This window comes from Mobula hypostoma, chromosome 29 (genome assembly GCF_963921235.1).
Source record: "Mobula hypostoma chromosome 29, sMobHyp1.1, whole genome shotgun sequence".
Lineage (NCBI taxonomy): Eukaryota > Metazoa > Chordata > Chondrichthyes > Myliobatiformes > Myliobatidae > Mobula > Mobula hypostoma.
The window spans coordinates 5,128,604-5,141,071 of record NC_086125.1 but is presented as its reverse complement, the minus strand read 5'-3'; the positions used below and the strand labels follow the sequence as shown (position 1 = coordinate 5,141,071).

The 12,468-nt window shown below is 44.8% G+C and overlaps 1 protein-coding gene across 1 annotated transcript in view; it reads left to right on the top strand.

Moving 5' to 3' along the window:
• Nucleotides 1-12,440, top strand: part of trmt1 (tRNA methyltransferase 1) — a 54,265-nt gene extending 41,825 nt beyond the window's left edge. Inside the window, exons 13-17 of the mRNA XM_063035877.1 lie at nt 3,762-3,870; nt 4,032-4,108; nt 4,837-4,956; nt 7,124-7,238; nt 10,632-12,440. Of these exons, the coding sequence (XP_062891947.1) occupies nt 3,762-3,870; nt 4,032-4,108; nt 4,837-4,956; nt 7,124-7,238; nt 10,632-10,859 (649 nt within the window). The 3' untranslated portion in view covers nt 10,860-12,440. The remainder of the gene's footprint in view (nt 1-3,761; nt 3,871-4,031; nt 4,109-4,836; nt 4,957-7,123; nt 7,239-10,631) is intronic.
• Nucleotides 12,441-12,468: the final 28 nt, after the last annotated feature.

Sequence of the window (12,468 nt, the reverse complement as noted above, 5' to 3'; positions counted from 1 at the left end):
CAATACATAGGGGGAAAATGGATTACAGCAAGTGTATACAGTATAAAATAGTTACATTAAATAAGTAGTGCAAAAATAGAAGTAAAAAATATAGAGGTGGTGTTCATGGTTTCAATGTCCATTCAGAAATCGGATGGCAGAGGGGAAGAAGCTGTTCCTGAATTGTTAAGTGTGTGTCTTCAGGCTCCTGTACCCCCTTCCTGACAGTAGCAACGAGAACAGGGCATGTCCTGGGTGGTGACGGTCCTTAATGATGGACGCCATCTTTTTGAGGCTTCACTCCTTGAAGATGTCCTGGATGCTATGGAGGCTAGTGTCCATGATGGAGCTGACTGAGTTTACAACTTTCTGCAACTTACTTCGATCCTCTGTGGTAGCATCTCTTTTCTCCCACCCCACCCCAATTCCAGACAATAATGCAGCCCGTCAGAATGCATCTCCACGGTACACCTGTGGAAATCTGCGAGTGTTTTTGGTGGCATATCAAATCTCCTCAAACTCCTCATGAAAAATAACCTCTGTCGTGCCTTCTTTGTAGCTGCATCACTATGTTGGGTCCAGATTAGACCCTTGGAAATACTGACACCCAGGAACTTGACATTACTGACTCTTTCCACTTCTGATAGCTCTACAAGAACTGATGTGTGTCCCCTCATGTCACTCGTTCTGAAGTCCACAATCAATTCTATGGTCCTACTGATGGTGAGTGCAAAGTTATCGCTGTGGCACCTCTGGACCAGCCAATAAATCTCACTCGTTTACGCCCTCTCATCACCATCTGAAATTCTACCAGCAATGGTTGGCATCTGCTTCTTAACAATTCTTTCCATTGTTTGTGTGGATTGAAACCTGTATTCATTGAGCAGTGAGTTCTCCAGAGCCCACTTCAAGAGTACGAGGGCTAATGTTTTCCTCTGTCAGTGATGAGCCCTTTTATCCCAGGGGTGCACACAGAAGCAAGTATCAGTCACTGCTAGGAAACTGTCAGAGCAGAGGACGACCCTCTCTGGAATGCCCAAAACTTAGAGCAAAGTGCTGTCCACAGTCGAATGCTGTAAACTAGCATGTTCAAAGATGGGACTGCGTGCTAAAAGACCTGCTGAAGCTGGGTGCAGCCACTGCAAGAGCTGTAGTAGAAAGGAACACAGAAGCATTGCATGCAGAGTGGATGTGGCAAAGTTACAGAGTGGATGTGGCAAAGTTGTTCCCCATGATGGGGGAGTCTAGTACGAGAGGGCATGACTTCAGGATTGAAGGGCGCCCTTTCAGAACAGAAATGCGAAGAAATTTTTTCAGTCAGAGGGTGGTGAATCTATGGAATTTGTTGCCACGGGCAGCAGTGGAGGCCAAGTCATTGGGTGTACTTAAGGCAGAGATTGATAGGTATCTGAGTAGCCAGGGCATCAAAGGTGATGGTGAGAAGGCGGGGCAGTGGGACTAAATAGGATAAAATGGATCAGCTCATGATAAAATGGCGGAGCAGACTCGATGGGCCGAATGGCCTACTTCTGCTCCTTTGTCTTATGGTCTTATGGCTAACACCTTGTGCCTAATACAAGGGTTTATATGAAAACTGGGGATGTGCTCCCACTTAACAGGACATCTTATCTTGGTTGTGAAAATGTTGATTATATTTTCTGTATTGCATTTCCAGTTTAGAAATAAAGTACACTCAGTGACCACTTATCAGGTACAGGAGCGAAACTCAGTCTGATCATCTGCTGTTGCAGCCCTTCCATTTCAAGGTTCAATGGATTGTGTATTAGAGATGCTGTTCTGCACACCAGTAACGTGTGGTTATGTGACTCGCTGTCACCCTCCTGTCAGCTTAAACCAGTTTGGCCGTTATCCTCTGACCTCTCTTATTAACAAATTGCCTTCGCCCACAGATCTGATGTGCGCTGGATATTTTTTTGTGTGTTTTTTGCACTCTTCTCTGTCAACTGAGACTTGTGCATGAAAATCCCAGGAGACCAGCAGTTTCTGAGATACTCAGACCACCCCGTCTGGCACCAACAATCAGTCTATGGTCAAAGTGACTTAGACTGCATTTCTTCCCATTCTGATGCATGGTCTGAACAACAACTATACCTCTTGACCACGTCTACATGCTCTTGTGCACTGAGTTGCTGCTATTTTATTTGCTAATTAGATATGTGCATTAACAAGCGGGTGTATCTAATAAAGAGCCAGAGTATATAATTCCAGCTCACTAAAATCTGTATATATCCAGTCACTATTTGATCACATTTGGAGGTCATCTAACACAGATGCAGGCCCTTCAGCCCAACAAGTCTGTGCATGCCATGAAGATTATTAGCATCATCTTGTTTTATGTGCTTCACATTTCTAGCAGCTCCATCCTCCACAATTCTACTACTCACCTGCAAGCTAGGGGAAGCTGCTGATTAACCTTCCAACTTGTGCACGTTCAAGAGGAAAGCAGACGCCCCAAGGGAAACTTATGCGGTCACGGGGAGAACCTGTAAACTCCACACAGCCAGCACCAGAGGTCAGAATTGAGCCAGGTTGCTAGAGTTGAGGTAACCGCATTCACCATCTCCTGGACAGCACAAACAGCAGATGCATCACCTGAACTATAATTAAAATATCGTAAGCAACAAGTTTTTTGCCTCATTCTTGACTTCCGAAGAACCTTTGTATCTAACTGAACAAACTTAATTTCTACTACATCACAATTTTACATTCTGATCTCCAAAGTCTGGGACATCAAAACTCAGAGGTGAATGCTACGCAATCGTTCACAACACTGATATCCAACACTGTCGAGGGTAGATACACTGATATCCAACACTGTCGAGGGTAGATAGCAAAGGACTTATCATGCTGGCACACCCAGTCTTTTAAAAAGTATATGTTACTCAATCAATTCCCACAGCGGCCTTCCTGCCCTTTCCAAAATGCAAGTTAGTGCTAACATTAAGTAATAATTTTACCGGTGTACACATAAGAGGTTGACTAATTCTTTGCCAGCAGCAAATGACTCAAATTTTCACGGCATTTTTGTGGTTTCCACCACAGGTTCATAGAGTGAAGAGCATAATGTGGCAGATCCTCTAAAGCCAGTTCTGTTAGAGTAGTTGGCTGTTCTGCAGTAATGACTGGCACACTGGCTGGGCTGGTCCTTAAGTGGTGTGGCTGGCATCCGATGCGCTGTACGCCATCCTACAATGAACTCCCCCAAGTTGCACCTTTGTACAACGAGCATTCGGCATCTCCTGGACAGCACAAACAGCAGATTCATCACCTGAACTGTAATAAAACCATCGTAAGCAACAAGTCTTTTTGCCTCATTCTTGACTTCCGAAGAATCTTTGTATCGCATAAGCAGTAGGATCTAACAGAAAAAACTTAATCTCCACTCCGTCACTGATACTCCCTTTGTTCTCTTCAACCCTTTCCTCTCTGCTGTCTTCTCACTTCTCTAGTTCTTATGAAGGGGCATCAAACTGAAAGATGAACTTTGTTCTTTGTTCCACACCTGAGCATATCCATCATTTTCTGTTATTTCAGATTTCCAGAATTTACAGTGTTTTCAATTTTTCCTGTCTCAAGCTGACAAGTGCCCCTTGTAATGTTGGAACTCGAAGTGGATGGTGTGCTACAGCAGCAGCAGATCACAAGCATACGCTCAGTGGCCACTACATTAGGTACAGGAGGCATCGCATAGAGTGTACATTGCGCTGAAGTGATTTAAATCTCTTTATTCCTCTCTTTCACCCCCACCCCTAACTCCATAGGTCAGCCTTGCTTCACGCTGGTTATCGGGTATCGCTCTCGCATGCTTGTAAAAATGCCGTTAAAACTGACGCACCGCATTCAGTGATCTGGGATATCATGAGGAGCTGGGTAAGAGGCAAATATGTCAGGTCGGTGTTCCTGTCGGCTTTGGCACGGAATGCTTTAAGATAATCAAGTGTCTTGAGATGCTCAGGCCTAACTGAGCCTGGGCACTGAATTTCTAGGCACGTGTGGTTAGCAGGATGATGCTGACTCTTATTCTGATGCAGGCAAAGATCCACCCAGTAAAGCTCGAGAAACTATCCGAGAGCAGTCCTGCCTTCCGGATCCTCAGCAAAGAGCCTGTGTAAGTTGGTTTAAATTTTTATATCACCAGTCCCTGCGGTATTGGATGTGCTGCAGTTCATACTTATAGAATAACACAGCGTTGAAACATGTTGTTTCCAACTTGGCCAGGCTGACCAAGGTATCCATCTAACTTTCACCCATGAGCCCACATGTGGCCCATGTTCCGCTACAGTTCTGCAATCCATGTATTTGTCCAAAAGCCTTTTAAATGCTGTTTCACCTACTTTCGCTGGCAGCTCATTCTAATACATACCATCCTCTGTCTGGTTCCAATAAAATTTTCCCCCTCTGAACTTAAACCTATGTCCTCAGTCCCTGTTCCCTCTCTCTGGTCTGATTGATGTATGGGTCTGTTCCCTCTCCCTCTCCCTGTTGTGATTGGTGTATGGGTTTGTTCCCTCGCTCAAGCAACAGCAAAAGTATCAACCCTCGCCCCCCTCCCATGTGCTCCAGCAAAAGCATTCACCTCCCCCCACCCACCATGCATGTAATAGCAGAGCCCCCAGCGTTCATGCTCTGGAGTCGGAACAGCGTTGAGGTCCAAAGGGCTGAACTGTTCTTATGTTCCAACCAAGCGAATGGAATTTCTTTCAGATTGCTGCATTTTTCAGTTGTGCTTCAATCTATGGAGCCTAACTCCTTCAGAAGACTCCTGTTCAGTTTGTACCAGACTAAGCTGCTCCTGTCCAAACTGGTTTTTCCATCCACTGTGTGTCTTTGTGTCAGTCTGCAGGCTTGCTTTGACATCCGGGAAGATGCCAATCCAAAATCTAGGAAGCGAGGGCTGAAACGTTTCCAGGAAAATCCAGAAGCCAACTGGGGGCCCAAGGCCAGGGCCAAGGCTGGGTAAGGTTCCGTAAGGGTGATGGAGCCTCATAACACTGGTGGTGGGGAAAGGAGGCAGTGGAGGGCAGGGCTCTGTCAGCTTCAAGATTGGAAGGGAAACTCTATCTGCTGTTGTCTCAACCCAGCAACCACCAGTCACCCCTGCTGGCATATCACACTTACTTAAATATGATTGTGGTCAATGAACAACTATTGAAAGGCCTGGATAGCGAGGATGTGGAGAGGATGTTCCTAGTTGTGGGAGTCTAGCAGCAGAGGGCACAGCCTCCAAACAGAAGGACGTCTCTTTAGAATGGAGATGAGCATGAATTTCTTTTGCCAGAGGGTGTGGTTCTGAGGGTTTTATTGCCACAGACAGTTGTGAAGGCCAAACCATTGGGTATATTTAAATCATAGGTTATTAAGGGTGTCGGAGGTTATGTGGAGTAGGCAGGAGAATGGGATTTGGAGGGATAATAAATCAGCCATGATGCAATGGTGGAGCAGACTTGATGGGCCAAGTGACCCAACTGCTCCTAAGTCTTACGGTGAACGTAGGAAAGGGTATGTTTTGTAAGTTTGCATATGGTGGTTTTGGAGATTGTAACTAAGTTTGTCAAATGCTACAGCAGATAACGATCAGACGTAAAGTTGGGTGGCGTATCGGTGATTGACTTTAATCCGGACAAGGGCAGGGTGATGTGTCTTGGAAAGTTTTATATGGAGGCAGCACCTACAGTAGATGATAGGTGCTTGGGCATATTGATGAACAGGAAGACTTGGGGGTTCAAGACTATTATTCCTTGAAAGTGGCAACATAGGGTGATTAACAAGCATGACTTCATAGGTCAGGGCACATGATATTGTGTTCCACTTCACAAAGCACTCTTCAGACCAAACTTGGCGTAATGTTCGCATATTTGGTCGCAACTCTGTAGGTTCCTTAGAGGGTGTGGAAGAGATTCCTGGAATAGAGGACTTTCATTATGGGGAGAGATTAAATAGGTCAGGCATATTTTCCAAGGAGCAATGCAGGCTGAGCGGTGACGTGTTAGAGATATCTAAGATGTAAGTGCACCGATAGGATAGATGGTCTATCCTTTTTCTTGTGGGAGGAGTATCAAAAACGAGAGGCATAGATTTAAGGGAAGTTTTAAAGACAGTCTGCGGGGTTTTTTTTTACATAGAATGCCTGGAATGTTCTGCAAGAGGAGGTGATGGAATTAGATGCAATTTAAGAGGCATTTAGACAGGTACTTAAATAAGCAAGGCATAGACGATACAGTCCTAATGTGGATCAGTGAAAATGGACAAAAAGATTGGATTGCACATGATGGGTTGAATGGCGTTTCTGTGTTGTACGATTGACTTTGTGAATTTTTTGCTGTCAACTGAATGAAGCAAGTCTATCACATCAGACAGCCCTACCTTCTCATGCCCTCTTTCCCCTGCCCTTGTGCTGAAAGAACTGCAGTGTTCATTAATATACTAACAGGGGAAGTGTTGCTTCCATCTCTTGCTCTTCACTGTTTTCGAAGAGAAGGATTCAGAGGTTGATCAACTCCCAGGGCTGCATTGTTTTTTCTTTGCCCCCTTGCATCAAAGAGTGAGCCAAACCAGGTTTAGTAGACGGATTAACGTCATTGCCTGCACTACCCCTCCCACTCCCCAACCAGTGACATGGACTCTAACACACCAGACACCACAGGTGCTGTAAACAGTAACACACAAAACGCTGTAGCACTTTAGCGTTCGGGCAACATCTGTGGAGGGAAATGGACAATCAACAGGCCAAAAGAAGGGCCTTGACCTGTAACGTTGGCAGTTTATTTCCCTCCATAGGTGCCTGACCCACTGAGTTCCTCCAGGGTTTAGTGTGTCGCTCTACTAAACAAAAATGGAGAATCTTGATGAGGTGGGTTCTCAAACCCACCAGTGAAATAAGAGTATCCTGATTCGTAACTACAACTGCAGCCTCAACTCCCATTCCCTTCTGCCTTCAGCACTTTCCTCTCTCCACCAATGAAACCTAACAGCTCCGCTGTAGTGAGCAAGTTCTGCGTCACAGTGTGCCAATGGGCACTCCTCTGCTTCCGTGCTGAACTGCGATCATGGGTGTAACGGCAGTTTGCTTTTAGACTGAAGAACAGGGTGGTGTGCTCACGGGTTGGTGCCTTGTGTCTTCTAGGGGAGGAATCCATGCATGTCTTGAAGAGAAACGGAAACGGCTACAGAATAAACGGAAACAGCGGAATGAGGATCTGGAGCACGGGAAGCAAATCCCCTGCAAGAAGTTCAGAGAGGTAAGAGGACTAACGTGGCGCAGTAGCGTAGCGGTTAGCACAACTGCTTTACGGGGTCCGATTCTGTGAGCGCACGGGTTTCCTCCCACATTCCAAAGACACAGGGTTAGGACAAGTGAGGTGTGAGCATCTTAGGCTGGCACCAGAAATGCAGTGACACAGCACAATCCGCGCTGCTCAGATTTGACACAAAATTATGCATTTCACTTTGTTTCAGTGCACATATGACAAATAAAGTTAAACTCAATAACTCTACTGGGTGTTTTTTATAGACCACCCAATAGTAACAGGGACATAGAGGAGCAGATAGGGAGACAGATTCTGGAAAGGAGTATTAATAACAGGGTTGTAGTGGTGGGAGATTTTAATTTCCCAAATATTGATTGGCATCTCCCTGGAGTGAAGGGTTTAGATGGGGTAGAGTTTATTAGGTGTGTTCAGGAAGGTTTCTTGACACTATATGTAGGTAGGCCTACAAGAGGGAGAGGCTGTACTTGATCTGGTATTGGGAAATTAACCTGGTCGGGTGTCAGGTCTCTCAGTGTTAGAGCATTTTGGAGATAGTGATCACAATTCTATCTCCTTTACCATTGCATTGGAGAGGGATAGGAACAGACAAAGTTAGCGAAACGTTTAACTGGAGTAAGGGGAAATATGAGGCTATCAGGCAGGAACTTCGAAGCATAAATTGGAAACAGATGTTCTCAGGGAAATGTACGGAAGAAATGTGGCAAATGTTCAGGGGATAGTTGTATGGGGTTCTGAGTAGGTATGTTCCAATGAGACGTGGAAAGGATGGTAGGGTACAGGAACCGTGGTGTACAAAGGCTGTTTTAAATCTAGTCAAGACTAAAGAAGTTTACAAAAGGTTCAAAAAACTAGGTAATGATAGTAACCTAGAAGATTATAAGGCTAGCAGGAAGGAGTTTAAGAATGAAATTAGGGGAGCCAGAAGGGGCCATGAGAAGGCCTTGGTGGACGGGATTAAGGTACACCCCAAGGCATTTTACAAGTATGTGAAGAGCAAGAGGACAAGATGTGAGACTAGGACGAATCAAGTGTGACAGTGGGAAAGTGTGTATGGAACCGGAGGAGATAGCAGAGATACTTAATGAATACTTTGCTTCGGTACTCACTACGGAGAAGGATCTTAGCGATTGTAGGGATGACTTACAGCGGACTGAAAAGCTTGAGCATGTAGATATTAAGAAAGAGGATGCGCTGAAGCTTTTGGAAAGCATCGAGTTGGATAAGTCACTGGGAGCGGACGGGAAATACCCCAGGCGAGGGAGGAGAGTGCTGAGCCTCTGGCAATGATCTTTGCATCATCAATGAGGATGGTAGAGGTTCCAGAGGATTTAATGGTTGCAGATGTTGTTCCCTTCTTCAAAAAGGGAGTAGGGGTAGCCCAGGAAATTATAGGCCAGTGAGTCTTACTTCAGTGGTTGGTAAGTTGATGGAGAAGATCCTGAGAGGCAGGATTTATGAACATTTGGAAAGGCATAATATGATTAAGAATTGTCAGCATGGCTTTGTCAAAGAAAGTCTTACGAGCCTGATTGAATTTTTTGAGGATGTAACTAAACACATTGATGAAGGTAGAGCCGTAGATGTAGTGTATATGGATTTCAGCAAGGCATTTGATAAGGTACCCCATACTAGGCTTACTGAGAAAGTAAGGAGACATGGGATCCAAGGGGACATTGTTTTGTGGATCCAGAACTGGCTTGCCGACAGAAGGCAAAGAGTGGTTGCAGACGTGTCATATTCTGCATGGAGACTGGTAACCAGTGGTATGCCTCAGGGATCTGTTCTGGGACCCTTACTCTTTGTGATTTTTTTATAAATGACCTTGATGAGGAAGTGGAGGTTAGTAAATTTGCTGATGACACAAAGGTTGGGGGTGTTTTGGATCGTGTGGAGGGCTGTCAGAGGTTATAACGGGACATTGATAGGATGCAAAACTGGGGTAAGAAGTGGCAGGTGGAGTTCAACCTAGATAGGTGTGAAGTGGTTTATTTTGGTAGGTCAAATATGATGGCAGAATATAGTATTAATAGTAAGACTCTTGGCAGTGTGGATCAGAGGGATCTTGGGGTCCGAGTCCATCGGACACTCAAAGCTGCTACGCAGGTTGACTGTGTGGTTAAGAAGGCATACAATGCATTGGCCTTTGTTGCAGCTATATAGGACCCTGGTCAGGCCCACTTGGAGACTGTGCTCAATTCTGGTTGCCTCACTACAGGAAAGACGAGGAGATTTACAAGGATATTGCCTGGATTGGGGTGCATGCCTTATGAGAATAGGTTGAGTGAACTCGGCCTTTTCTCCTTGAAGCGACAGAGGATGAGAGGTGACCTGATAAAGGTGTACAAGATAATAAGAGGCATTGATTGTGTGGATAGTCAGAGGCTTTTTCCCACGGCTGAAATGGCTAGCACGAGAGGGCATAGTTTTAAGGTGCTTGGAAGTAGGTACAGAGGTGATGTCAGGGGTAATTTTGTTACGCGGAGAGTGGTGAATGCATAGAATGGGCTGCCGGTGGTAGTGGTGACTTTTAAGAGACTCCTGGATGGCTACATGGAGTTTAGAAAAATAGAGGGCTATGGGTAAAGCCTAGGTAGTTCTAAGGTAGGGACATGTTCGGCACAGCTTTGTGGGCCGAAGGGCCTGTATTTTCTATGTTTCTATCTTGTGAAGGTTCAGTGAACCAGCCTCGTTCAAGGCTCTACTGTAAGGGACTCGCAGTAGGCACTTATGATGTGTCAAGTACATGGGTGACTAATCTCTACACTCCAAAGCATCTTGTGTGTCTTGTCTGCATTATTCATTGTCTTGACTTTTAGAAACCCAGGGTCGAGGTTTTTTCCATTGGTCTGTGTAACACTGATTTTGAAATACACTCAGTGGCCACTTTATTAGGGACTCCTGTACACCTGCGTGTTAATGTAATTATCTAATCAGCCAGTGGTGTCATTATCTTGCGTACCTCTGAAACTTAGTAGCCTTGCTGTTGTTGCCCACAGGGGGGATGCAAAATGGTGACTGCTTCACATGCCAGCATTACTTGGGAGTCAGGACTTTCTCTGCTTGGATAGATAGTATCCCAAAGAGGTGTGGAGCTACTTGTCACTGTGAAATGGTGCTCTTCCATACCAGACTCCAGTGGAACCACCTTGTGCTGTTTGTGTGTAACTGGCCAGTCATTTAGGCTCAGATTGTTTAAGCATTGCTCTAGTAATCAGGGTGTGGTTAATTTTCCATCTCAACAGGTGGTTTTAACATGTCAATACGGTAATATTTTAATGTGAAAACATTTATACTACACCAACATGACACTGGCCTTTATTATGGGTATAAATATTTGACTGATCTTTCCCTTCCTACCCACAGGGTATCTGTACATACGGACAGGAATGTCGTTACTCGCATCAGCAGGAGAGCGAGGCAGTGGAGAACAGGCCGAGTATAAGTTCTCCGAAGATCCAGGCAGCGGAGAGCAGGCCGAGTGTAAGCTCTCCGAAAATCCAGGCAGCGGAGAGCAGGCCGAGTGTAAGCTCTCTGAAGATCGAGGCAGGGGAGAGCAGTCCGAGTGAAAGCTCTCCGAAGATCTCATCCTAAGATGTGCCGTTGTCATTTATCACGGTAACTGACTCTGTACTCTCACTCTAAGTGGTGCAGAGTCTGTAAATGGAATGTAAAGTTCAAGATTCTACATGTAATGCTTCAATTTTATTTTTAATTAAACTGCATTTTTTAAATTAATTCATAGTTGGGGTGTAACAAATCTGCCTATACTAACAAACACTATCTGAGGTGTAGGAAATAAGTGTCCCACCACTAACAAACCCATCAAAATCATGCCTCACACAACTTGCTTACTGTCTGTTATGCCTGCTGTTTCCATAACATTTTGTTCAACAAGTCAGGGTCGTTAGCCCGGAGCTGAACCCCACCCCCCTGCCCGATGTGGAGGACCACAGAGCATAGCCTCAGTAGAGGGATGTCCAGTTAGAATGGAGATGTGGAGGAATTACTTCAGCCAGAGACTGGCAAATTAGTGGAATTAGTTGACAGAGGTAGCTGTGGAGGCCAGGTCATTGGGTGTATTTAAGGCACCGGTTGATAGGCTCTTGATTACTCAAGGGCATGAAAGGTTATGGGGAGAATGAAGGAGAATAGAGTTGAGAAGGAGATGGATCAGCCATGAATAAATAGTGGAGCAGACTTGATGTGCCAGATGACCTAATTCTGCTCCTATTGGCCTTTGGTCTTGTGTCTAGGCAGCAGCTTGCCCTAGCTTGCCCGGAAAGCTGTTGATCAAACTCATCATTGATATTGCAGGTTGGATTTCTTTTGCTCCAAATGAGATGACCTTCTGTATCAACTCCACCCAACCACAGTAAACTTTTCCCCTCTATAAATGAACTTGCTTAGGAGGAGGCTGGAAGTGTGTGCACTGTTTTGTGTTAACCTGAGGTTTATTTCATTAATGATATGTTTGGCTTCTGTTCAAAAACGAGGTACAAATTAACTTCTGTCAGATGCTCCCAAATTTATTGCTTGCCCCCACCACACCCCCTTCCATTCCATTTCTTGTTTTCCTCCCAGCACACTTAGTCCTGTAAATGTCAATCAGCTGCTAGACAGTGCTTCCTCTCCTCTTCACTTTGCCTAACCTTCCGTAGACATCCTTTGTAAGGCACAAGAACCACACTTTGAACATCAGTTTTGTACATCACTTAAGTAGAGGCACAGTTTCACCTACTTCTAATACTGGTGTTTCTATGCTTTGATGCCCTCTCCTTGCATTAATATCAAAGTGAAACAATACTTTGACTAAATCTTTCTTCACTGGGGATACAAATGGGAGTTTTTGTATAAAAGTGATCATCAAAACAAGAATTTAAAAAGCTATTGCACATTATTTCAGATGCTTTAATCTGAATTATTCTATTCCCTTCATTTTGTTTGGGTGGGGCTGATAGTGGGGGAGAAACAACTCAGAAAATGTAAAGCTCGGGTGGTTGATGAATTGCCAAGATCACAGAACAACTCAACCCAGAAGAGGAGAAGATTAATGGTTGTCTGGCAATCAGCCACAAATGTATTAGTTGTTTTAAGGACTGGGGAAGGAAGGAACCACTTGATATAGTAAAGGGTTTGAATGGATGAACTTAACCAAGGCACATTTTGGAAAGGAAAATAGATTGCACACTTAGAATGTTTG